The sequence below is a fragment of the Rattus norvegicus genome, chromosome 9 (genome assembly GCF_036323735.1).
Source record: "Rattus norvegicus strain BN/NHsdMcwi chromosome 9, GRCr8, whole genome shotgun sequence".
NCBI lineage: Eukaryota > Metazoa > Chordata > Mammalia > Rodentia > Muridae > Rattus > Rattus norvegicus.
The window spans coordinates 24,368,802-24,396,248 of record NC_086027.1 but is presented as its reverse complement, the minus strand read 5'-3'; the positions used below and the strand labels follow the sequence as shown (position 1 = coordinate 24,396,248).

The 27,447-nt window shown below is 43.3% G+C and overlaps 1 protein-coding gene and 2 long non-coding RNA genes across 10 annotated transcripts; 2 read left to right on the top strand and 1 right to left on the bottom strand.

The window, feature by feature from the left end:
- On the bottom strand, positions 1-9,898 carry Enpp4 (ectonucleotide pyrophosphatase/phosphodiesterase 4). 8 transcript variants are annotated; one of them, XM_006244601.5, is made up of 6 exons: positions 9,580-9,885; positions 7,289-7,464; positions 6,344-6,427; positions 5,570-5,931; positions 5,079-5,249; positions 87-3,425 (listed from the first exon to the last, which is right to left on the bottom strand). In XM_006244601.5, exons 1-6 carry the CDS (start codon positions 9,883-9,885, stop codon positions 3,058-3,060), a joined length of 1,467 nt encoding a protein of 488 aa, XP_006244663.1. In that variant the 3' UTR covers positions 87-3,057. The 8 variants fall into 8 exon arrangements, with proteins under 8 accessions (NP_001100362.1, XP_006244663.1, XP_006244660.1 ...); XM_006244598.5 differs by having other exon boundaries at positions 5,570-6,427; positions 7,350-7,464; XM_008766852.4 differs by lacking the exon at positions 9,580-9,885 and adding an exon at positions 9,393-9,411 and having other exon boundaries at positions 5,570-6,427; positions 7,350-7,464.
- Positions 9,814-27,200, top strand: LOC134480346 (uncharacterized). The gene is made up of 2 exons (XR_010054727.1): positions 9,814-9,945; positions 21,714-27,200. It is a non-coding gene; the product is annotated as an uncharacterized LOC134480346 (long non-coding RNA).
- On the top strand, positions 19,699-21,624 carry LOC102555783 (uncharacterized). Its single transcript, XR_356878.5, has 2 exons — positions 19,699-19,878; positions 21,322-21,624. It is a non-coding gene; the product is annotated as an uncharacterized LOC102555783 (long non-coding RNA).
- Positions 27,201-27,447: the final 247 nt, after the last annotated feature.

Genomic DNA, 27,447 nt, shown 5'->3' with positions numbered 1-27,447 from the left:
GTTACAGAATTGCTCAAGTCATGAACATTCAGCTTTCACAGTAGGCACATTATATAAGAAGGTGACAAATTAAGAAGGCTGATGTATTTGTTTGCGTAGACTTTATTTACATAAATTGAAATCATAAGCAAAGTCGTTAGCTACAAGTTGAAACAATGTATTTCCTTTAACTTAAGGCACTGCAAATTTCCTTACAGCATACTCACAGTATTTACATGCTGTTTGAGAACTGACATAAATACATACTTTATACCTAATCTTTGTCCTTCATTTATAATGTTATAAATTTAAAATGAAATAAACCACTCTTCCTAAAAGGAATTAAAGCCAACCATCCTTAAAGCTTACCAGGTGGGCAGAGAGGGATATGCCCAAGATCAGTGCAAAGGCATTTGATCCTTTAATATCCCAAGGCTATGCTTGTGGGTTCAAAAAGGAAGTCCTCTGGGCAGCACGGTGAGCAAGCCTTTGCTATACCCCATTGCTTTTACAGAAGAACATGCATGATAGGTGGCTAACAGGAACACAACTGGCCCTCTACTAGAAAGTCAAGGTACACAGTTCTGAGCTGACTAGTGCAATTAACAAAAACTAAGGAGACTAAATACTTTCCTCTGACCTTTGGGTACTATCACCAAGAGCTAAATATTTCCTGAAGCCAAATGATTTTCTCCTGACCAGAAAGCAGAGCAGGTTCAGTTAATTCTTTGCAACACACACACCCAAACCCCCACGTCAAAGGCTACCCTTACTAAAAAGCTTTTCTCAGAGCAAAACTGTAGGCAATAGTGATAATTTTTTTCCAAGATATAAACAGAATTATTAGCAGAAAGTTCAGTGATAATCTATTTGATTAAATAAATACTATTCTTGTCTTCCAAATAAGTGCTTTATAAAATTTTACCTAGTTTTGGTATTCTGAGAACAGAGTAAAATACAAAATAAATACATGTGTTGCACAGGGCTAAGACACTGAAAGGGCATCCCTTCCTCTCCCACCCTTTTAAACCTTCTATTCTAGAGGCAGACACCAAGTATAAGGTGCAGTCGAGGTAAGGCAGTCGCTGGGATCCACACCACTGTAGGAACTAAGGTATCTTCAACTCTGCTGGGAGACAGTTCAAAAATGCTCCAGTCATTTTCTCTCAAAGTGAAGGTGGCAGTTTACTTGTTATTTCCTTACATGGAAATTGAAATAAGCACGAGTTTCTCTACTGTTTTACTGGGTCAACTCTTGACCCCTTAGTATCACGATTGCGTGTAACAAAATAGATCAGAACATTTATGAGCAAAACCAGTCCTATCCTGTTCTTAAAACAGCCATTCTGTGGCCAGGAGCATAGATTATGTACAGATATGCCTCTTGAAACCCCAAAACAATGAGGCACCAGACACCAAACTTTAAGGAAATTTGCAGTGAGCCACAGCAGTGCAATAAATCTAAGACGACTGACAAGTGTCGTCCACAGGGATCCTCAGTGTAGCTCCATCTTGCCTCTGAAGAGCAATGACCAAGTTTGCTTTACGTTGTCAGAATGCTGGAGAACACACCAGTAACACGAAGCTGTGGTCTGCCGTTTAACGGACACCACATAGGCTGGTTGTCCTAATAGCTCCGGTTCTGAGGACCCCGCTATGGAGGGGACGGATGATATCAGTGCTTCACAACAGCTCTTTGGTTCTCGGGCTTAGGAGGAGTCAGGTGAGAAGCCAGCAGTGCAGGGCTGGAGTGCTCCGCCCTTAGCACACGGCCACTGCCGGGGGGAAGACGCTAACCTCCACGGTACATGTGTTCCCACTCGACTGCATGGAAGGCACACTCAAGAGCCTCAAAGGTCAATACAAAAGTCCTGACCTTGCAGCTGTATACTTGGGTCATATTTTTTCCTGCAGCATTTGATACTTCCAACAAACGTGAGAGTTGAAAATTGTAACAAAAAATACAATATTTTAATTGTGATATTAAGTATGCACATAAGGTCTGCAAGAAGTAGCCTTGCCTTGAGCAGAATCGTTCCCGACAGCTGTGTTCTGGCACAGAGCCCAGCCCCTTTACATGTCATATGGCGTCTGCACATCCACTCATACAAACACACTGGCACACACAACTTACCCAGAAGAGTTAAACACAGAGAACATTTTTTCTCTATTTTCTTTGAAACTCCTTATTAACAATAGTATCTAAAACTGTAACTAAAGCAAACAAGTGAACAAACAAAACTCGAGTATTGCTATGCAGTCCGAGCTGGACTCCACCTCTAGGCCCTTCTGCCTCACCCTTCCTACAGGTGTGCACCGCCCCGCCCAGCTCCACACTCAACTTCTGAGGCGCCAATCGCTTACGGACTTTATCAAGCTCAGACTTTATATTACATAGTCTTCCTTGGGTTTTGTTTGTTCTTAGCAGCTTTATTTAAAGTGATTTCTTTGTATGCTATAGTTATGCTATGTGGCTAATCAGTTTTATTAACTATCACAGAATTTCCTACTTCAAAGGTTTTCTAGGGACACACACTCATTAAAGACAAATATAAAAATATATGCAACATTTTCTCCGGGATACACAAAATGAACAAATTACATAAATAGTTTTGTGTCATTTACAAATATATAAACATGTTAGAAAAGCGTGCCTATTAAATTCTGGTATATTTTCCCTTAAAGATATATTTCACTGAAAAGAAGGAAGAAAGGAAGAAGGAAGAAGAAAGCAAGGAAAGAAGGAAGGAAGGGAGGAAGGAAGGGAGGAAGGAAGGGAAGCAGGCAGGCAGGCAAGCTCAGAGTATTCTCTCAAAGGCTAGATTTGTTATGGAAACAGGCGGTTTGAACTGATTTACCAGTGACTCTATTACTATCAGGGTTATTTGCATAGGCAACATAACAACACACACACACACACACACACACACACACACACACACACACACACACACACACACACCCCAGAGAGATTTTGCCATGTCTGTCTTGTCTTTGGAAATATACCTTTTTATGGCTATAATACCACTCACTCCTTGCATGGATCCTTAGTTTAGAAATGAGTTAAGACACAGTGGGTCACTCAATTAAAGGATCATCATCATCATCTTCGTGCAGCTGTAGGCGGGAGAATGGACGGGATGCAGACGCTCTGTTCTGCATGAAGATTATGAGGCCTGTTAGCACGGTTAATGCCAATAGTGCACTAACGACAATCCCAATGGCTTCTGGGAGGTTGATGCACCACTGGTCCACTAACAGGCACTTGGAATGGCTGAAGGTTCCGTTGTTGGGATGTGGTTTCAGTCCCAGGATGTAGCACATCATTGGGTAAATATCCACAGTGTTGATGGTGCTCTGCCTGTAGCCTTTCCTGAAGGCAGGCCCATGGGCAGCGAGAAACGGATGCATGCTGGGCAGTGAATTGTCATAGCCATGGTCACCTACTGCAAGAAAAGACAGTAATGCTATTAAACCTTAGTGTTTGACTACAGAAGAGCTTGTTCACTAGAACACACTCGTGCCAGCCTTGTCTCCATCTATGAAGGTTCTGGCTGCACTAAGCAGAAGGCAGACATGAAAATCTGCATTTCTGTCAACTTAGGGCGGGTGAACGTCACATGAGTCCCAGCTTTAGACGTCAATACTTCTCAACCTGAGGTCCTAATGTTTCTGTCTGACCTCTTTCTTCACCTATTCATCCCCAGTGCTAGCAGCACAGCTCACTGTCAACAGTGCTGGTGCTAAGGGGCCTGTACAACTGAGAGAGAAGACAGAACACTGAATGGAGGGATGGGGTTCCAGACTTAAGTCTCTTAATTGTCCCAATAAGCAATACCACAGCATAACACATCACTGACTTACTGCCGGCGAGTAAACGCCTCAAAAGTCAGAAAGGTGGGAAAAGTGAGGATTTTAGAGAAAGCGCTTGTGTACCAGATGTAAAAGAAATGCAGACAACTCAAGTTTGTAGCTCCCGTAAACTCTGGCTCAAAGGAATAACGGCCAGTCATCCCCGATAGAAATCCAACAGCAGATTCTTCAGTGGAGCTCTAAGGACCTTGTCTGTAGATGTGGACCACATGCATTTGGTGAATTTCCATTTTAGGGATATGGAAGTTTATTGTAGAGCTCAGGGAACTGGTATCACAAGCCTCCGATGATTCCACTGTGATCAAAATTCTAACTCGAGTACTCAACTGTCATGAAAAATGTATTGGGAGGGCAAAGTCCCATGAATACTACTCGTCTGTATTTTCGTACTGACCGATTGTGACGGTTTTGCTCTCTTTCTGTATTTTCCTAGTTTACAGAAATAAGTATTTAAAAACAACATAAAACCACATCCCCGTCCTTCGTCGGGCTGCGCCGAAGTGCTCCTTCATCTGCTTCTGTAAGCTAACTTCATTACTACACACACCACCTCAGTTAGCCTACCAGCTGGCTATCCATGGCAGTTCTCATGCTAGAACAACAGAGCTGGGCTCAGGAGCTGAAACAGAGACCAGCGGGCCCACGAAGCCAGAAAGAGTCATTGGCCAGCACTTTAAGGAGGTTTGCTGAGCCCTGCAACGGACTTCAGGATCAGAATTCTTCAAGTAGCGAGACTACAAACAAAATACAGATGCGTAAGGTGCATCCGAGATGAGACGAGCAGCTCACCCTGCACGGCTCACCCTGCACGGCTCACCCTGCACATCGGTCCCTGTCTGGGTGGCTGGGACAGAGCTACTTTGTTAACTTATCTGTTTGCTTTCCACTCTTGTCCAGTGACCCCTCAGAACCGGAGCACGTAAGGAAGTGTGTTTATCATCTAGGAAAGTCTGGGAGTCACTCAGGCACACTTTTTTTTTCCCCAAAAATATACAAGGAGAAGGAATTGGAAAGTGAAAGTACAGCTCTTCCCTAGAATTACACAACCTCGCGATGGAAGCGAGAACTGTGGCCACTGTAAACAGCTGTGTGATCAAACTCACTGTGGACTGCCCTGCAAAACTGCGCTTAGAGTTCGGTATGGTCCTAACTAAATCTTTCTGAACAAGGTCGCAGTGTGGGATGTAGCCCTCAGAGACTTCCCAAACACAGAAATAAACACTTACATTTTGACGATGACGTGTTCAGTGCGATTGTCCAGCCTTCATCAGCAACCAAAAGAATGGGCTGAATCCGATCGCTGTGTTGGTAGTAAAATCTGTTAGGGATAGCTTCTTTGAGATAAACAGTCATGTGAGGGTTACAGTGTTTCAGTTTGTTATAAACCTCTGTTACATCTGTAAAAGGGAAAGATGAACCGGAAACAGTGGTTGACTTAGAAGCAAAGACATAACTGACTAGCATAAATAGAAATACATTCTGGGTAATATCTAATTAAATTGCTTTTAATCCTCAAAACAGACTGTAGTTGTGCGACAGTGTCAGAGATGGGCACTTGGAATAACCCACATATCCAACCAGCCTGTCCTGGTTGATTTAGAAAGGGGATAGTTTTTACATCAAGTTTCCTAAGCAAATATAAACTATCTGTTACAGCTGATAACTAATTCCATCACTGGAAAAATGTCTGTCTTACTTATTTTAAACAGCTACTTACTTATTTTGGGAAGAATCGCAGCCACAGGGGTTAAGTCTATGACACTATAGTCTGAATGGTTGATGCAGGTATCCAAATATATCCGCCTGTTCTCAGAGCACTGAGCCATCCCATGATCGCTTGTAATGATCACATTAAGACTTTCCCACAGTCCTAACGCCTTGAGCTTTTGGACAAGATCACCAATAAGGCCATCTACTTCTTTCAATACCCGACGCATGTTGAATTTATCTTCAGGCCCGTATTTGTGGCCGCTTACATCCGGTTCTTCCCAATAGAGCGTTGCAAAGGTGACTGGTGGGTTGGAACTGCTGAGCCATGTGGCAACGTTATTTAGTCTCTCCTCAAAGGGCACTGAGCTGCTGTAATTCATAAAATAGGAAGGTGTGACATTATGAATGGACACATCAGTACCAGGCCACATAGCAGCAGCACTTGATCTGTTTTCCTGAAGCTGATTGGTCACCCAAATAGGCACTGCCCCATTCCACCAAAACGGATCCTTATCATTGGATTCAGAAAAATGTTTCTTTGTGACGTCATCATACATGGAGTTGGCCACAATGCCATGGCTTTCCTCATATAAGCCTGTCACAATGCTGTAGTGGTTTGGAAATGTTTTTGTGATAAAAACATTTTTAACGTGTTCCACCAAGACACCTTCTTTGATAAAGTTCTGGAGGTGAGGAAGGTCATAGTTGTTCAGGTAGTCAGCTCTAAAGCCATCAAAGGATACCAGAAGTAACTGAGGTGCCGAGCTATAGGAAGAGTTACCTCTGTAGCCAGCAACAAGTCCCCAAAATGAAAGAATTACTAGTAACTTCATATTGAACACGTTGGACACAGCAGCTGGGACCCCTAAAACATAAAAAAAAAACCCATAATGCATAAAGTAGCAAGACTATTGAAGTTTCAGAAATTTACCCAGCAGAAGAGAATCAACGCTTACAAATCCCTTATAGGCTAACTCTACTGAGGGCAACTTAGAACTTAGCTTTAAAGAGAACAATGAAGTTGAAACACAGAAAAAAAGTTTGTCTTTCCTTTCCCAGTTCACTCCCAACACTTGTTGCACACATCGTAAAGCTCTGGAGAGAAAATGGGACCTTTTTATATCCCTGTTGGTCTATCTTGCTCATCTGGAGCAGCAGGAATTATCCTAAACCTTTACAAAACATAGATGGAAACATAGAAACGACTCTTTTGTTCAGAATACAAGCTTTCTTGTTTGTTAGCACACATGAGTAGCTGGTGGGAAGCCTACCATCTTGGCCCATCACCAGCTTGTGTCTAAGACAAAACTGCTGATAGAGACAAATAATGCTACCCGACCGGGGAAATCTCAGTGGGCAACTGCTCTAATTTTGACATGAGGCTGACTAAAGGACAAAGCTTGTAAGGACTTGGATGCCACAGTTCCTTCAGAAGAAATTCAACAGATACTAAACAGAGTTTCATCACTAGACCACCATTCAATGTCCACCGGAGAGCTAAAGGCAAGGCATGACAGTTTTTCCTAATATCCCATCGATTACTGGATTATATGCAAGTTTACAGTGTGCCTAAAATGTTTCAAAAACAGTTACCTGTAACAGTCGGGAGAGATAAGGAGCTAATTCAATAAATGCTGCAAAAGCTGGGCAGCCACATGTCAAAGAATGACCACGGTGCTCCCATCTCCCCCCACGTGGAAAAGTTAAATCAAAACTGATCACAGACCCACATAAAAGGTAAATCTGTAAACTTCTTAGAGGAAAACACGGCAGCGACTCTTCATCACCTTTGGTTATGTCCAAAACGTAGATGCCATGCCAAGAGCAGAGATGAAGGACGAACTCACCAACGACCACCTCTTGTATGCTTCTATTTCGATGAAATGTGTAAGAGGGCCATTTCTATTGAGATAAGACGGCATGGATATAGCCTTAGGGGTAGGCTTGTGAGTAAAGGCCAAGGGGAGAGACGCTTCTCTTGAGGGTGGTGAAAAGATGGACTGTGGTGATGGTTACAGCCTCATAAGCTGCACACTTAAAGGAGTGCATCCAATGGTGCCTTACATATCAAACTATAGCTTAAAAAGTGGAACTGTATCCTTAAATGTCCCGCTGCAAGATAGCAAACATCTTTATTATCTCGTCTTGCCTCAAAAAATGATTCGAATGACGCATCTTCTAATGCAGATTCGGGTGTTTTGAATGTGAGAATGTCTTGCACTACTTCCTATATGCAAAATGACACCGCATAATGAAAACTATGTCTGCCCTTCTCCCACAAAATACAGACAGACAAAAGGATCTTCCTTTCCCAAATCAGGAATAAAAAGGATGTTTTTAAAAGAAAAAACCCAATATGCTCTTATGAATCCCAGAGCTCTCAGAACACTGTCTGGAATCGAAGGCAGTCCTTGTCTTTAAGCTTAGCAACATGGACAGAGTAGGAAGTCTCCTAGAAGATGGAATCCTTGGCCATCTGTTCCCTCCCAGCTTCTAGTTCCTTGTACGTAAAATGGGAAAGCCTAAAGGTTAGGACCAGATCTTCAATATTAGCTTCCCTCATCCATTTTAGTTATAACATTAGTTAGGCCTGTGCTATGGCGGGCAGAACATTACAATGGAACTAATGATAAATTAAGAAGATTTTAGACTCTTTTTATATGTGGTGATGCTTTAGTCTACTGACTGGTGGAGCTCAGAAAGTCTACTATCACCTTAATTTCATGCTTATAACGAGTATAGAAATATTTCAATTTATCAAACCAGACAACAGTTTCCACGCTGAACAGAACCATGCTGGTCAGAACATCTTTCCTTAGCAGTGAGAAAGCCAAGGCTCCATGAATGAAATTATAAAATGTTTCTAGAAATTCTGTAATTTTCCCACCAACAAAACCCCAAAGGGAATTTAAAAAGGGGGAAAAAAAAAGGCAGATATATCTGGAGTGCATAAAATAGCTTGTCAGTAACTGGAAATTTGATACCGTCTCCAGTTTGGGGGACAAAACATCCCTTGCCCCCGTTGGGTTGACTGTTTTGCCTAAATGGAATGCAAGCCAATCAGCTCTCACTGGATCTTAGACTATTAAAAGGCTTGGGTTGGAAGAGGGTAAAAGGCACTTTCCAGTCTTGGCATTCCGTCTGCTCTTTAAAGCAATGAAATTCAAATGTGGCTTCAAAATAGCGTTATCCTTTATTACCCGTGTGGCACAGGTAACAGGTGGTTTGCCCATAGATTTAGATTAAGTGCTTAACAACCTAAGGGGAAAAACCGGACACCCTGAAAGCTTTCTAGGTCTTAAAGACCCTACAATTCTAAATGGTTCTCCACCGTTTTAAGTCACACAAAGCATCATCAACTCAGTTATCTTGCTAAACATAAAAAGCCCCACAATGTAAACAAACAAAATTTCTTCTCAGTTATATCCAGTAAAAGTGATTAAATTTAATTGAGGGGTAAGGCAGGGGAGAAGCTCGAAAGCTCTGAGTTCCCCTAAAATTGGGAAATCTCTGGGGAAACTGAAAGAAAGGGGGAAAACCACACTATCGCGTGCTTCTGCAGTGGGCCCCTTTGGAGTCCTACCAAAGGTACACAGGGATTTTTCCAGTCACTAGCTGGTCGGTTATCAAGGTTCAGGGCTGGCACCAGCATGGGAAGGGTTGTTTGTGTAGCGCCTAACCCAGCATCCGGCATCTCTTTCAGCCTGCTCTCTAGAATTTATGACAGGAACGCCATTTGACAGCATGAAAACACTAACCCTGGAGCAGAAACACAGGCAGGCACCGCCCCGCCCGCACGCCTGACCCCGACCCCGACCCCCGCCCCTCACCTAACGCCACAGTTGACATCCACCTGCCGCAGTACGCTCCTCCTCCCCGCCTCCCCTGGTCACTCCACGCGCATCTCCACCAGCCGACTGACGCCGCGGGAGGAGAAGGGACCAGAAACTCTCCCAGTCTCTACCCTCCGCCCTCGGCGAGCTCGGGAAGGGAGTGGCATTTCCCTTCAGGACTCACCCGCCTCCGCCGCCACTTCGGTCCGGCGCGCGGAACTCGGCGATAGCGGAACCGCGCGCTCCGGGGTACTTGTGGGCTCGGCGGACGCGGGCGGAGCGCGGCTCCGCGGAGCGCTTCCTGGGACGCCTGCGCAGTAGCGGACGCCCACCCAGCGGGCCGCGGCCCGGACCAGCGCTGCGTGGGGCGCTCCGAGTGCGCAGCTGTGTGCGGGACGCTGGGGAGAGCGCTTGTGGCCGGCTGTGGAGTCTGAGACGCGTACCTGGATTGGATGCCTGAACCCGTGGTGAATGGGACTCCCTTCCCCATTGGTTCTTTTCATTGTACCACTCGGAGACAGGTGGAGTTGAGCTGGACCGAGGAGAAAAGGTTTGCTTCACTCACCGGCCATTCCCCTTTCTTATCACCGTAGTTATGGGTGCCCAGTTTTAAGGCATAAGATGAGGAAGTTCCTTCTGCTTTCACCTGCACAAGGAAAGAAACTCTGAAACAACCAGTTCACTTTTTCTGGTCATGTTTCTGCCCTTTTAAATTCCCTTTCTGTTTTAAAATCATCCTCTGGTCATTTCATTTGCACATTCGTTCTGTTTAGAATAATAAGGTGATGTCTGCTTCTACAGTCCCAAATAAAAGTCAGTTAGGGTCCTCAAACTAATTTTTTTTCTAATTTTGCCACAGCTGTGAATGTGAAATTATGCTCTTGCCTTTAAAAAGAGTACTAGTCACATCGCTGAATAATCCACCCTCAACCTTAATTAGCAGAATTGCCGGAGATATATTTAATATTTGTATTGACCAGACATACTTGACAAAGAGGTTAGTATTTTTTTTCTTTGTACCTCTAACGCCCAAAGATAAACCTGACATCGAAGTACTCAATCTTTATTGGATTTAATGAGCTATTTTAAGGTGCTCCATGTTTAAATGCTTCCTCTGTTAAGATACAAGAGCCCAGAGAATATTTTCATTACCGTATCTACACCAAATACTCAACGTAATGAAACAAATTAAGGATATCAAAGTCATGTACTATATATCCTGAAATCTAAAAGACTTAGCCAGGAGCCCAGTAGCTGGATGCATCAGGTTCTGGACAATTAAATGTCAAAAGCTGACATCTTGGACCCACAGGTTGTCTTCGCCAGCATTGAGTAATGTTGGGGGTGTGCCTCAACCTGTTTGAACTCCATCTCCTCATCTGCAGAGCAAGTCCTTCCGAAGGACCAACCTCTCAGGGTTCTTGCCCAGTAAGTCGAGTAAAACAAATAAAGCACTCAGCACAGTCACTGTCATGGTGGCTTGTTATTGTGATGCCTCCAAGTGTGGCCTCTTTTGGACAAGAGGGTAAGATGGAGTTCTAGAAGAGTTTGTGTAATGCACGGTTTAGCAGAACTTAAATTTTTCCACATTTGGGGACTGAGATTCTGCATATCCTACTTTCTGATTGGAGACACAATTGCTTTCAAAAAAAAAAAAACAAAAACAAAAAACAAACAAAAAAAACAGAATTGAGTTCTCTATGAGCAAAACATGTAATAAAAAGAGGGGTGTGTGTGTGTGTGTGTGTGTGTGTGTGTGTGTGTGTGTGTGTGTGTATTGGCTCAGAGTCCCCTGTATCTGTCATCTCCTCTGCTTTAAGATAAAGCAGTCAAGGCAATGAATATCCTAGTAAGAGCACCAGTGGAAGGGGAAGCCCTGGGTCCTGCTAAGACTGAACCCCCAGTGAACTAGACTATGGGGGGAGGGTGGTAATGGGGGGAGGTTGGGTAGGGGAAGCCCATATAGAAGGGGAGGGGAAGAGGTTAGGGGGATGTTGGCCCAGAAACCTGAAAGGGGAATAACAATCGAAATGTAAATAAGAAATACTCAAGTTAATAAAGATTAAAAAAAATCAATCAACTACAAAAAAAAAAAAAGATAAAGCAGTCAAGAACAAAGGGACAAAAAGGGACAAAATGGTCTCCTTTGGTACCAGACTCCTCTTATCTCTCTTATATTTCCTTCATCACATGCTTGAAATCTGCATCAAATAAGGGTAAATGGTAAGGATTATTTGTTTCCTTGTAGAACAAGAAATCCAGAAGAGAAGGTACTCTTCAGCACTCGCTGACTTTGCAACTTGCTGAGGGAGGCATCATTCATGTGCACCGCTCTCTCCTTTCTGTCTGGAAATTAATTGGCATCTGTTTCCTTCTGTGGTAAAGGGTCTAAGTACCTGCAGTTACAGGAATAAGATCCATTTTTTTTTTCATGTGCCCTGGGTGGTATAAATGACTTCTTGAGGGTTTGGTCTCTCATTGGTGTCACCTCCCACTTCAATTAGACTACTTCCTGTCCCACGTGCCCAAGTCTAAGGCAGTAAAAAATAAAAATAAAAACAGGTCCTTGCCACTCTTCCTATCCACACCCTAGGCTGAGCAGGAGGCAGGAGTTATTTACCAAAACTACAGTTTCCTTAGTAGGTTAGAGATGGAGTGGGTACTGGAGAGGTCCTTCTGGAAATGTAATGATAAAAGAATGTGACATTCCTACTGATCTTCATTTCTAACGTGCTATTGTTATGTAAATTGACTTACTGTGTTCTTCCAACTCAGCTTTTGAAAAGAGGGTTTTGTAGAGATCCTTTAAACTCGCCTTGCCTTGGAGACTGCAAAGAAGCAACACCCAAACTCAGTCACAGATAAAGGCTGTGCTTCAGAAAGAACTGCCCAGGCTCAATGCACGGGGACTAAAGTTGTCTCCACAGGCAACATTAGATTTAAAGCAGCATGTCAAATGTTTCTTTTTCTTTCACAAACTAAGCTCAAGATTTCCCATCCGTTCATTAACCCAACATGTTAAAATAACTTTATTCAGTTTCAGAGTTAAAGATGTCGCTCTTTGTGATTTAAAGAAACAAACAAACACAACAATAAAATCCTCATGCCTAAGTCATTGTTGGCAGGAGTTAGGTCAGAAGTTACAGGAAAATGGTTTCAGAGCAAAAGCCACACCCTGGCCAAAGAAAAACAGTAGTGGCTCACTGCTCAGTTCTAAGGAGACAGTCATGAAACACAAGCCCGAGGGTCACTCTCAGCTCTTCAGGAGAGCAGGTTATAGTTCAGATTCTGATGTATATATTAATGCTTCTATATTTAAATATATAATGTAGGTTTTATTGTAGCTATAAGGCATAAAGCTACCTTAGGAAACATAGCTCCATAATGATTTTGAAAGTTCAGTGAATGAACTCATCCATCTACCTTGCTTTAAGCAATACCGCATCTGAGTAATCTCTGTTAGAGGTGGTGGGTTTGAAACATTGTTTAAAATAATCCTGTATAATCTGTTGTGACATTTCTTCATCCTGAGAGATATTTTCCCAAGTATTTAATAAAACGAGAGAGCAAAACTTCTTCTGAGGCTTTTTTATGTAGAGATTAACATGGTCATCCCTTCCTGAGAGAAACGAAAATGAATATGATTCTGCCTCTGGGGTCCTCTAATCTGAAAAGATGACCAGATATTATTCTGGTGTTTTCCTTGCCCAGCTTTCTTTCTTCCTTTTTCTTGTGGTTCTAATGGAAACTTGCCACCTTCATTCTTTTTTAAAAACTATTTAATATATATACTTATAATAGTTAAATATTAATATAATATTAAATATTATATTATTTAACTATTTAACTATTATTTTTAATTGTGTGCATGTGAGTGTCTGTGTGTGACTATATGCATGTGAGGACAGGTGCCTGAAGAATCTAGAGGCTGCAGGTTCCTCTGGAGCTGGTATTTCAGGCAGTTGCAGTCTGCCTGTGTGGGTGTTGTAAACCTAATCCAGGTCCCCTGGATGAGCAGTACATGTTCTTCACCACAGAGCCATCTCTGCAGTGTGGTGCCTGCACCTTCTTAGTCTATGAGAGTTCGGTGAGGCCTGCCATAGTACTCCTTCATCTCCAGAATGGACCCTGGAGGTGCCAACTGTCTTGGTTGACACTAAATTGGGGACTTTCTTGGGGTGTGGGAGGTTTTCTTTTTTTAATAGAAAGTCAGAAGAATACTAGACAAATTGGAGTGAGTTTGTCAAAACTGCCCGAAGCCTGGTCTGTTGGAATAATTCCACTCCTCTATCCAAAAGATTTTGTTCAGTCATGGTAACATGCTACAGTCTCTATAAACATTTGATGAGCTGACTAAGAAAGTCAGTGTGTCAACATTGGAAATCAGTAAGTGCAGAGGTCATCCTGGTCAACCTTGTGGAGAGGAAAGGAAAGGGGAATAAAGCAAGGTGAGAAAGAGGAACCAAGAACAGGAAACCAACACTTGGGAACATTGACTGCTTATATCCACGTTTCCTTGTAACTTCATGCTGAGTGTAATTTACATGCCCCAGTAAATTTGTGGTTGTTGTTTGTGTAGCTGTTGTGTGTGTGTGTGTGTGTGTGTGTGTGTGTGTGTGTGTGTGTGTGTTTGTCTGTGCCACATCATGTGAGAATCAGTAAGAAGACAAGCTTGGTTGTTGGTCCTTCCCCCACACCTTGTAAGAGGCAGCCCCTTAGTTGTTTGTGGCTGCGCTGTATATACCAGGCTCTTAGGCCCATGAGCTTCCAAGGGTTCTCATGTCTTTGCCCTCCCGTCTTACCTCAGAAGCACAGGTATTACAAATGCCCTAGAAGCTTCCAGGTCATTTGGGTTCTGGGATTGTTAGACTCAGGCAATTTGTGCAGCAAGTGTTTTATTCACTGAACCTTCTCCCAGCTTTTGATAAATTCTTTTATCTAAAAACTAGACAGACTTGAGTTCCTGTTGCTTATAATCTAAAGTGGGGATGAGAAAATCAAATTGATAGCTTGTCCTCTGCCATCAAGTGAGGTAAACACTCTACGAGAGACACCACAGAGGAAGAAGCTATTCAGCTACAGGAAATGAACCTAGAATGTTACAAATGATAAGACACCCTAAAAGCTAATTGGTCACAGAAGAATATAAAAAGGTTTACACAGAGAAACAAAGTAGATGTAAAAGACAATGTCTGGGGTTGGGGATTTAGCTCAGTGGTAGAGCGCTTGCCTAGGAAGTGCAAGGCCCTGGGTTCGGTCCCCAGCTCCGAAAAAAAAGAACCAAAAAAAAAAAAAAAAAAAAAAAAAAAAAAAAGACAATGTCTGTGTGGCATTGTCCTAGGGGAGCAGGGTACGGGACACTGTGAAATGGGCTAGCTGGTGCTGGAGCCACACGTATGGTCAAGTTAGTAGAGTCAAGATCTTGGTGGCATCTAGGCAAGAAGCCACATAAGAAGAAATGGAAAGACTGGTCAGTGTCTGTGCTTTTAGTCCTTCAGCAATTCTAAGACCCTGTAGGAAGAAACCCCATTACGTGTTTACTTTATACACTACTAAACGAATTCGTTCACAGCCGGCTACAGAACATATTCTAATTTCGTCCATGTTACACCGTGAACATGTTACATGTTCCATTGGGAAGCTGTAGATAGTATCTCTTCTCAAATTTAAAGACTCTTGGCAAAGTGACTTTTGAAACAATGACTTCATTCCTGTCATTTTATTTGTCACTTATATCTTCTAGTTATTTGCTTATTCTATAACTTTTCACTGGGGACACTCCCCTGTCACTTAACCCATGGAACTGCAATAAGTATTTCTTCCTAACAGTACCATTAAAGGAATTCTATTTAATGAATAAATCCTCCCCTGGGCCCTACCTGTAATCTCCCAATGCGTGTGTCCCTTTAAGATGTATTTCAGTTTCAGGTCACTTACGTACAGATAGATTAATGTGATTCTTAATGCATTTTCATGCTTTGGCTTTTCCTCCAGTATGTTGAGCCATCCCATGGCTTCCATTTAAACTGGTACAGATGCCTCCCCTAAGGATTTGTACCTGGGAAATTATGTGTGACACCTGAGAACTGTTGCTTTTCAACAGTCAAGCCTAATACTCTTTATGGTTCAGTCTCTAGTGATTCAGTGGCAACACAAAATGAGCTCCCCAAACCAGTATCTTCCCACTTTCCACACCCATATGATTTATCTTCGGCACTCAGGCACTCTTGTCTCATTAAGATGTTTCTTTATTATCTCTCACGAGCTTGTGTATTTGAACACTTGGCACCCAGGTTGATGGCGATACTTGGGAAGTTACAGCAGTTCTATATACTGAAACCCTTTACCATAGCTCTTCGTATTGTGGTGACCCCCAGCCATAAAATGACTTGTTACTACTTTATAATTTTGTTACTGTTACATTACTGAATCATAATATAAAAATAGATATTTCTCAGTGGTCTTTTGGGAGTTACAACCCACAGGTTAAGAACTGTTGTTACAGAACCTTTAGAAATGCAACCATGCTAGAGGAAGCATGTCACTAGAGGTGAGCTTTAAGAGTTCGTAGCTTCAGCCTACTTCTAGTTCACGTTCTCTGCTCTCTGTGTGTGGTTAAAGCTATGATCCCTCAGCTGCCTGCTGCCATGGCTCCCCAAACACTATAGCCTTTCTTTCTGGAACTGCAAGCCAAGATACACTCTTTCTGCCATAAGTCACTTTGGTCCTAGTATTGTATTACTGCAACAGTAAAATAAATGACAGTTATCATCTCCAGACTTTTGCTAGGGTCACCCAGTAATTTCCAGACATCCATCTCCCCGGCAACTCTTGAACTTCGTGTTTATTTCCATGTTATTTGCTCACTCACATTTCCCCTCAGATCTCTCTCTCTCTCTCTCTCTCTCTCTCTCTCTCTCTCTCTCTCTCTCTCTGAACAGTTGAGATGGCTGAACAGTTTCAAAGGCTAAAAGTCTTAAGATGAAAGTGCCAGTAAGCTTTGAGGGCCTCTCTCCTCTGCTTGTGTATGGCCATTTTGTTGGTTAGCTTTTGTGAACTTGACAGAAACCAGAGTCATCTGAGAAGAGAGCAGCTCCTCTGATTAAAAAAAAGGGGGGGGGGTTGGGGATTTAGCTCAGTGGTAGAGCGCTTGCCTAGCAAGCTCAAGGCCCTGGGTTCAGTCCCCAGCTCCGAAAAAAAGAAAAAAGAAACAAACAAACAAACAAACAAAAAACCACTCTACTCACGCTGGCTTGTGGGCCTATCTGTGTGGCATTGTCTTGGTTGATAGGTGATATGGAAGGGCCCAGTCTTCTGTGAGTTCTGCACAGGTGGTCCTGGGTGCTATTAGAAAGCTCTAGAGCACCAGAGCAAGCCACTAAAGCATGTTCCCCATAGCTTCTGGTTCAGTTTCAAAAGCCATGTTTTGATTTGTTTTTAAAGAATCTTAATTATGGATTCTGCTAAAACTAGTTATGTGACTGTAGGCATACTAACCTCTTGAAGTTTCTGATAGTCCCCTAGACAACGGAAACCTGAGGGCCATCCTGCAAAGCTGTGTGACACATTAAACATGCCCAGGTGAGAGAACATTTGAGCAACCAAAGGAGAGACTCTGATAACTCACCTGGGTATTTACCCATTGTCTCTGAACATGTCGACACAGATTCTTGACATGGTGTCATCGTTGAACCTTTTTCCAATTTTCATTTTCTTCCTTTGATTTTTACTTTTTATGTCAACCAAGTGTCTTCTGGAAAAAGTGGCTTTGTGTAAATACAGTTCAGAGCAGCAGATCGTCCTTCACAGACATACCTCATGCTTAAAGTTAACTTAGAAATTCCACAATGCTTTGAAGTGTGTGTATGTGTGTAATGCATTTGGTGTTTTGCCTGTATGTATGTCTGTAAAAAGGTGTCAGATACCCTGGAATTGGAGTTATAGACAGTTGTGACCTTCCCTATGGGTGCTGGGAATTAAATCGTGGTCCTCTGGAAGAGCAGACTGTATTCTTAACTGCTGAGCCATCTCTCCAGCCCCCTTTTTGCCCCCCCTTTTATAAAAACCCTAAATTAGGTGTATTTAGTTTGAAGATATGGTAGCACCCACCAGAACATGTTTCCAGAATGTGAATTCTTGCTCTGTCACCACACTTTTCAACCGTTACTCACCATACACATTCTTCTGGAAATCTTCAACATGTCTAGAACAACCCCAGAAGAAATATAAAGACAGTTCTTCCCTCAGGACGGGGTACTCCCCACAATGGTGACTCCTAAGGGATAGTAAACTTCTTGGGTGACTAAAGAAAGTTCATGTCAAAAAGAACCTCAGAGATTATTGAAGTCATCCCTGAACTTTATATATAAGAAGCTTTTGTTAACGTCTTAATTTCTAATTAGAAACTGGCTGCCTCCCATGACTGTGCCATGTTGCTGTCAAATTGTGTTGTGCTCCATTGAATGACTGTCTAAGGCATGTCTACACCTGCTTCTTGGGTACGTCAGACACTGTCTGAATGTCGGGGCAGTCTTGTAGTCACAGTGCCTTCTCTGAATACATTTCTGTTCCATGCAGACTGCAGTTCATCCAGTTGAGAACAGAACTTTTACATCTTCGACACTATGTTTTTCCAACTAATCCCTGATGAGTGCACAGGTCATTCCCTCATCTGTTCCCTGCTGAGTGCCTGATCTGTGCTGGATACTGTGGGCAAGAATATGATGCCTACAACTAGTTTGTACATGCTAGCAAATTAAAATCCCAGCACCCACCAGAACATGTTTCCTTCTTCTCAGTCATTGGACAATGGAGCCCCATAGAACCCCAAATAATACAGGCTATTGGCAATGGTCTTGATAACCCATCAGAACTTGATGGTAATATACTCTTCCTGAAAAGACCATGTTCATGAGTCATAGAACATGAATATAGCTGATACTCACATGGACACTTCACATCCCATCCCCCCTAGCTTTCATGGTGTGGTAGCACACTACCACAGAAGTAAAGTTGTCATCAATCACCCAGTTGTGAACCTTGCAAACCACAATGACAGCTGACCTGACAATATGTGTCCACTGGTGCACTAGTGACACATCTACTAGTGACATATCTAGAGGTTATGAAACTGATGGCTTCCTGTTTAGATCTAAGCCTTGTTCTATGAGATAAAATCTATACTTGGTACTGAGGCTAGATAGGTCTTGAGACCTAAGGGAAAACTTACGACAATTATTCTAAGTGGACATAGAATGAAAACAGTTCCTAATGACTGTATCTATACCTATAAACCAGTACATTTCTCCACACCCTCTGTGAAGAAACTTCTTGTTCTAGTTCACAATTCACACAGGAACCCACAATTGCACAACCCACAAATAAGAAGGTGTGAAGTGTTCAACCCTCTACGGGACATACACAACACTCAAAGCCTCAGGTATTGATGGAAGGAGCTGAAAGATCTTAAGTTCCAGAGATTGTGGGAAACTTCGGGGAAACTATTTCCCAGGCACAGCAGGGCAGATGCTTATATGAATTTGCAGTGATTTTGACAGCCTGCACAAAGCCTGAGCAGATCAAGTCAGACAAGATCCTGGCATGGAGGTAGGAAATGGGAGGTGGGCATGATGTCCTACCACAAGTTGAGGGGCTATTGGCATTTCGTAGCTGCCGAGTGGGGTAAGTCTTATTTAGTGGTATAAGCCCTGGCAGGTCAACCATACTTGGGGCCAAGTCCCACTTCTAGAGTAGTTGAGCAACATACTAGGCTGATGGATGGTTTAAGAAGAAGAAAATCAAGGTGGGGTGGGTAGAGAGATGAGAGCCGAGAGGATGGACCAGGGAGGAGTTGGCCAGTTATTGGTTGGCCGTTCCCTCAGTCTCTGCTCCATCTTTCTTCCTGAATTTCTTATAGAGAGGACAAATTTAGGGTCAAAAGTTGTGTAGGTGCATTGGTGTCGTTCCTCCACTGGGGGGTTCTGCCTGGCTACAGGAGGTGACCACTTCAGGTTCCATATCCCCACTCCTAGGAATCTCAGCTAACGTCACCCCACCCCAAGACTCCTGGGAGCCTCCCCAATCCCAGGTCTCTGGTACATCCCAGAGATGCCCCCCCATGTCCCCACCCCCTCAAGCCACTGATTTCTAATCATTCACATAGCCCTCTAGCCTCTCTCCTGACTCCCCACATCTGATCCTAACACTATTAATGATACTCTGTTATGCTTGCAGAAAGGAGCCTAGCATAACTGTCCTCTGAGAGGCTCCATCCAGCAGCTGAATGAAACGGGAATCTTGTAGAAGAGTTGAGGGAAGGATTGGGGCTCCCAGAGTGGTTAGCAATACTACCAGGAGGACCAATAGAGTCAACTAACCTAGAACTTTGGTGACTTTCAGAGACTGAACCACCAACTAAAGAGCATGCAGGGGCTGGAACGAGGCCCCTTGCACATACGTAGCAGTTGTGGAGCTTGGTCTTCAGGTTGGTCCTCCAACAACTGGAACAGGGGCTGTCCCTGAAGCTGATGCCTGTCTGTGGATCCTGTTCCCCCTAACTGGGCTGCCTTGTCTGGCCTCAGTGAGAGAGGATATGCCTGGTCCTATAGTGACTTCATGTGCCAGGGTGGGGAGATACCCAGGAGGGAACCATCTTCTCAGAGGAGAAGAGGATGAGGGGGATGGGGAGAAGGACTGTGTGGAGGGGACTGGGAGGAGGAGGCAGCAATCCAGATGTAAAATGAATGAGTGAATGAATGAAGAAAGAAAGAAAGAAAGAAAGAAAGAAGGAAAGAAAGAAAGAAATGGAAAAAGAAAGAAAGAATTGAATGTTTTGTTGCAAATGTATGAGACATCTGATGCTGAGGACCAGAGACCAGGCTTTAAGACATTCCTGCCAGTGATCATAGCATCCTAGGAAAGCATAGCGTGAACTTCCTTGTACTCAGTAGAGGGCATCCATACTTAAAATTTTCTCCCCACCTCACGCTGGTCGTAGAGTACCATTCCTCACTTGCGTTGCAATGGTGTGCATGGAAAAAGACTACCACCAGCAACATGGTACCTAGCTGGCACTCCCTCTGTGCCAGCCGGTGCCCCTAAATGGTGGAGCATGTGCACAGAAAGAGCCAAAGGTGCCAGTGACCTTAACTCATCTCCAGACCTTGTACTTGTGTTCATTTTTGGCCTTGGTCTTCTGCCACTCGTGTCTGTGACATACACTGATGTGGAAAGGTACCTGACACGTAATTCCCTCCTACTCCTAACTGGTCCAGCTCTCAGTGTGGAAAGACTGGTAAAGTGATGACTTTCCAATACAAGGATGCGGCTGAGTCTGCAGCATACAGCTTTCTCATTTGGTTTAAGTTTGGTTCGGTTTTTGTGTTTTTCCACACATTACATCTCTGACCTCGGTAACTGAAGACTGAAGGAAGACAAAGATTGTGAGGCAGACAAAGCAAGGGTTGAGGGGGTTAACAAAGAGAAGCAAGCACACTGTCATGGCAAATATGTCTGTAGCATAGCATGTGTGCAGAGCTAAGACCATGGCTAAATAACATCATACCCAGGAGGGGAGCTGGTGGCAAGTCACCGGAGCAGTTAGAGAGTGCCAGCCCTCCTCTTTAGGGCAGGCTTTTACCAGGATGGTCTCTGTTCTGCTGTTCATGTCAATGAGGAAATATGTCCGTTAGTGATTCCCTCTCCAGCACCAGTGCACACAGCAAACCCCAGCCACAAGGCCAGTGGACATTCACAGCCCACATAATTCATCCCCCCAGCCCTCAGTTTTAAAGATGTGCACGGTCTTTGCATGCTCTAGAAATATACAGAAATGAAAGTAAAATCCTCCCACAATCCTCTCACCCAAAGACAACTTTCTCTCTGTGTTTTTCTAAAATGTATGTGTTGACTACTTTTCCCACTGCAGGAAGAAACCACTGCCTGGGCTCATATTGGTGTGCAGTGATAATCTTTCTAGAAAGTTCGGGCTTCCTGCAGCTGTCGCCTTACTCCAGGAAGCTGTGATGCTCCGGTTATTCCCACAAAGCTCTGAGAACAGTCTGGTGACTGCCTTGCCTCTTGTTGCCTGCAAACCTCTAGCAGAGCATTGCATCTGTAGCGAGGATAAATTCCTCCTCCTTCCTGGGTTTGGTCTTTGAGCCGCTGCTAGCCCAACTTTTAGCTGGTTTCAGCCCCTTTTCTCGAACAAAATAAAGTTCTAAACTCCAAATCTTGTGGTGGAACCTGTCTGGGAAGTTTGATATTTCTAACCGCAGATTAATCACATTCTTTGCTCTCTCCTCCTGACCTTGTGACCAGGAAAGAGAGCAACTGGTTGCTGGTGCTCCCACACCTAGTTGGCGGGGTTCTGGAGGCATCTGCCCAGCTGGGCATCTCAGAGCTGGGTGGCTCTGAGCTGGCAGCTGGCCCTGCTCAGCAAAGAAAGAACAGTAAGTACTCTGTTCTCAATTAGGTCTAGTGTGTAACCCTCAGGGGCAGGCACAGGCTCCCTCCTGACCTCCTGTACTTTAACTCCTTAGTCCTCTGAGTGCTAATAGCTGGGACTAAGGAGGGGAGAGAGCCCAGAAACAGGAGAGCTCACTCCCTGGACAGTCTGCAGAGACCTTCTGACAACCGGCCTTCCTTCCAAAGGCCATGGTTCCTCCCTCCTCCCATATCTGGATAAAGAATGCTGGTGCAATTCTGGTTTCCTTTTTTGTTTTCATACTCCAGTGAGTCCTTCAATGCTACTTCAGAAATATCAAACATAAAGCTTTTCCCAAAAGCAGTTGACAGTTGCCCCAAGCTCATGCTGATACTGCCCAGGAGGTAACATGCATATACCCAGAGGAATTCTGGAATTAATCTTAAGGTTAGAAACATCATTTAAAAAAAAAAAGTATCCTTCTGAGAAAACTGAGGTGTTCCTATGATCTGAGACCAAAGTGCTCTTTTTTTTTTTCATTTAAATGTACTTATGTGTGTCTGCATATGTGCATGTGTGTTCAGGTTAAAGGCTGTCCAGTGTGGGTGCTGAAAACAAAACTAGGGTCCTCTGCAAGAGCAATATTCTGTCTTAATCACTGAGTCATTGCTCCAGCCTCAAACAAACAGAAGTCTGCTCCCTAAAGAAAGTTATATTTTGTTTGAAGATTATATTTTAATACATTAAAAGAAATTTAAAATATTATTATGTAAAATTCCCACCAAGGAGGAGAATTTTAAAAATACAATGAAGAGTCCCGCCACGGGAAACCTTGCCTGGTCCATTCAGGGTTCTCATGCCATGTTTGCCCTGGGAGGCCTGCTCCTTTCTGAAGGAAAATGGAGGAAGAGTGGATCTGGGGGAGAGGGAAGGTTGGGACTGGAAGGAAAGAAGGGAGGGGAAACTGGCTGGGATATAATATATGAAAGAATAATAAATTTAAAAAAAATGAACAGGACTAGAGAGGTGACTCTACAGTTCAAGCTTTTGCTGCTCTCCCAGGGTACTAGGAATTAGTCCCAGCACCAGAGGGCAGCTCACAAGAGTTTGTAATTCTAGTTCCAGGGGACTCAACAGTCTCTTCTAGCCTTCATGGGAACAAAAGTGACACACAGAGACAGGTTCAGGCAAAACACTTACACACAAACGGTAAAACTAAAGTAAAACTAACATTACCGATACCCAGGCCTCTTTCTGTGCAGCCCTCCATGCTGAGCCTTCTGTATGGTGGGCTGCATCCTTCGGCTGTTAAAAGCACCATGTGGTTCCAGTGAGAGGCCAGCCTTCGAGGGATGGAGCCATCAAGGATTCAGCAGCTGAGAGGACTTCCTCTTGCAAGGAACAGAATTTGATTCCAAGCACCCACACTGGATGGCTCTCGACTGTCTGTAGCTCCAATTTCTGGGGATCTAAAAGGCAGCTTCATGTATGTGGTGCACATACAGGCATGCACACACACACAAAATAAATCTTGGGAGTGGGGAGAAGAAACTTACTTTGACTCCAATAAGGAGCCTGCACCCAACCAATTGGTTCAACACTAATTAAATCAAGAACTGAAACGTCCACAGGTCTTCATCTGGATTCAATGTTCTAAAGTATACATATTTACTTGAGTAGAGAGGGAAATCAAGACTTCTGTTTAACACAACTCCAGTGACTCTGCCAGGGAAAACGGACTAGAAGCTAAAGCACTCACGTGTTTTTTTCAATGAAATTTTTTTGGCCACAGTTTCAAAAATGAATTCCTTTTATACTCTGCCACCCTTTTTGTCTACATAAATCTGCAACTTTAACACTCAATAAGTGGATGGCTTCAAATGGACTTTACAGAGAACCTGAGTTTGGATCTAGTTCCCATGGAAAAGCCGAGAGTAGCAGTGTGTGCCCATAACCCCAGCTCTTGGGGACAGAGGCAGGCAGATCCGAAGTCTCCCAGGCCAGCCAGACTAGCTGATGATGCATTCAGTGTGAGAGCTTGTTCTCAAAAATCAAGTGGCTTTACCATGAAGGGGTGTTGAATTTTGTCAAATACCTTCTCAGCTTCTAATGAGATGATCATGTGTTTTCTTTAAGTTAGTTTATATAGTGATGTATTTCTGTATATTGAACCATCCTTGCATCCCTGGGATGAAGCCTACTTGATCATGGTAGATGATCATTTTGATGTGTACTTGGATTCAGTTTGTGAGAATTTTATTGAGTATTTTTGCATCAATATTCATAAGGGAAATTGGTCTGAAGTTCTCTTTGTTGGGTCTTTTTAGGGTTTAGGTATCAGTGTAACTGTGGTTTCATAGAAAGAATTGGGCAGTTCTTTCTGTTTCTATTCATGGAATAGTTTGAGGAGTATTAGCATTAGATCTTCTTTGAAGGGCTGATAAAATTCTACACTAAACCCATTTAGTCCTGGGATTTTTTGATTGGGAGACTTCTAATGACTGCTTCTATTTACTTGGGGGTTATGGGGCTGTTTAGATGGTTTAACTGATTCTGATTTAACTTTGGTACCTGGTATCTGTCTAGAAAATTGTCCGTTTCCTCCAGATTTTACAGTTTTGTTGAGATTAGTCTTTTGTAGTAGGATCTGATGATTTTTTAAATTTCCTCAGTTTCTGTTGTTATGCTTCCTTTTTCATTTCTGATTTTATTAATTTGGATACTGTCTCTGTGCCCTCTGGCTTGTCTAGCTAAGGGTTTATCTATCTTGTTGATTTTCTCAAAGAACCAGCTCCTGGTTTTGTTGATTCTTTGTATAGTTCTTCTTGTTTCTACTTGGTTGATTTCAGCCCTGAATTTGATTATGTCCTGCCTCTACTCCTCTTGGATGTATTTGCTTCTTTTTGTTCTGGAGCTTTCAGATATGATGTGAAGCTGCTAGTGTATGGTCTCTCCAATTTCTTATTGGAGGCACTCAGAGCTATGAATTTTCTTCTTAGCACTGCTTCATTGTGTCCCATACGTTTGGATATGTTGTACCTTCATTTTCATTAAATTCTAAAATGTCTCTCTACTTTATTTATTTCTTCCTTGACCAAGAAGCACCTAAAGAAATGTTCGATATCTTTAGTCATCAGGGAAATGCAAATCAAAACAACCCTGAGATTCCACCTCATACCAGTCAGAATAGCTAAGATCAAAAACTCAGATGACAGCAGATGCTATCAAGGATGTGGTGAAAGAGGAACACTCCTCCATTGTTGATGAGATTGCAAGCTGGTACAACCACTCTGGAAATCAGTCTGTAGGTTCCTCAGAAAATTGGACAAATACCCAAAAGATGTTCCAACATACAACCAAAACACATGCTCCACTATGTTCATCGCAGCCTTATTTATAATAGCCAGAAGCTGGAAAGAACCCAGATGCCCTTCAACAGAGGAATGGATACAGAAAATGTGGTACATCTATACAATGGAGTACTACTCAGCTATCAAAAACAATGACTTTATGAAATTCATAGGCAAATGGATGGAACTAGAAAATATCTGAGTGAGGTAACCCAGTCACAAAAGAGCACACATGGTATGCACTTACTGATAAATGGATATTAACCCAAAAGCTTGGAATACCCAAGATACAATTCACAGACCATATGAAGCGCAAGAAGAAGGAAGACCAAAGTGTGGATGCTTCAGTCCTTCTTAGAAGGGGGAACAACATAGTCAGGGGAGGTAGGAGGTGGGAGAACTTTGGAAGAAGAGAGGAGAGGGAGGGGGAGAAGGGGGAGCAGAATCAGGTATGGGAGGAGATGGGGATGATATACACAGGGTGAGGAATTTGAACAGAGGTGTGTAGCAATGGGGGATGGGAACTGGGGGTAGCCACCAGCAAGTCCCAGATGCCAGGAAAGCAAGAGGCTCCCAGGATGCAAAAGGAATGAGATTAGCTGAAATGCCCAACAAAGGGGAGGGAGAACCTTTAGAGACCATATCTAGAGTTAGGCAAGGCCCCCAGTTAGGGGATAGAGCCACTCACTCATCTCCAAATTTTTAACCCAGAATTTCTCCTGTCTAAAGGAAATATGGAGGCAAAGTGTGGAGCAGAGACTGAAGGCAAGGCCATCCAGAGATTGCCCCACCTGGGGATCCATCCCATATACAGACACCAAACCCAGACACTATTGCAGATGCCAAGAAGTGCTTGCTGACAGGAGCCTGATATAGCTGTCTCATGAGAGACTCTGCCAGAGCCTGGCAAATACAGAGGCAGATGCTTGAAGCCAACCATTGGACTGAGCACAGGGATCCCAATAGAGGAGTTAGAGAAAGGACTGAAGGAGCTGGAAAGGGTTTGCAACCCCATAGGAAGAACAACAATATCAACCAACCAGACCCCCCCCCACACACACACACCCAGAGCTCCCAGGGACTAAACCACCAACCAAAGAGTACACATGAAGGGACCCATGGCTCCAGCCGCATATGTAGTAGAAGATGGCCTTGCCGGGCATCAATGGGAGAAGAGGACTTTGATCCTGTGAAGGTTCAATGCCCCAGTGTAGGGGAATGCCAGGGCAGGGAGTCGGGAACGGGTCGGTACCCTCATAGAAGCAGGGGGAGAGGAAATGGTACAGGGTGGTTCCGGAGGGGAAACTGGGAAAGGGGATAACATTTGAAGTGTAAATAAATAAGATATCCAATAAAAATATTTTAAAAAGTGTAATCACGTGGCAAGGTACTGAAGTAGATAGATACCCAGGGTTGACCTGTAGACTCCACAGTCACATGTATGTGAGAGTGCACCCACATGCATACATGCATGCCCAAAAGCATATACCACACAGGCAAACACAGAAATAAATGGATAGATAAATAAATATTGTAGAGAATAGTGTGTTTTATTCTGAGTTAAAACACACACATGTACCTGCAACCCAGAGAGTCCTATTGAAAAACAGAACATCCCAGCCCCTCAGAAAACTTCCCACATGATCCCATTAAAATAGTCTGTCCCCAGGTAGTCACTGTTGTGTTTTAGCTTAAATTATAGATTTCTCTTCTATATAAAAGAAATATAATTGATCACATGTGTTTTGTGTCTGATGTTTCTCTGAATGCAAAGCATGTTTTTATCCATATTTATTCATGATTGCACCATCATGGGGGAATGTTAGCCAGAAGAAGTTGTATCACATGGCCTAGAAGGAGTAGCTAACATTGAATGACACATAGAGACACATCACAACTCACAGATCAGTTTACCAGTTAGCGGATTCTGGGCGAGTTTCAGTCTGGGGCTATTATGAATCATGATGTCTTGTGCTGACATCTTTGTGGATGTGTGTTTTCATGTGTAATAAATACCTGGAATTGCGTGTGAGATGAAATGTTTTTTAAAGCTGAGCACTGTGGTGCACACACCTGCCATCCCAGCACACAGAACGCTGACTACACAGCAGTGGTTCTCAACCTGTGGGTCGGGACCTCTTGGAGGTTCTCATATCAGATAACCCCGCACGTCCCAGATTTACACTATGATTCACAGCACTAGCAACATTACAGTTATGCGGTAGCAACAAAATGATTTGACGGTTGGAAGTTACAACACACAAAAACGTATTAAAGG

What these genes read in the sequence shown, in the direction of transcription:
- Enpp4 (XM_006244598.5), bottom strand. Translation starts at nt 9,885, where the DNA reads ATGGGGAAGGGAGTCCCATTCACCACGGGTTCAGGCATCCAATCCAGG. An exon ending in CGAAGTGGCGGCGGAGGCGG is followed by an intron (nt 7,465 to 9,579) that starts GTGAGTCCTGAA and finishes TTATCTCAATAG; the next exon opens with AAATGGCCCTCTTACACATT. An exon ending in TGCGATTCTTCCCAAAATAA is followed by an intron (nt 5,250 to 5,569) that starts GTAAGTAGCTGT and finishes TCCCTTTTACAG; the next exon opens with ATGTAACAGAGGTTTATAAC.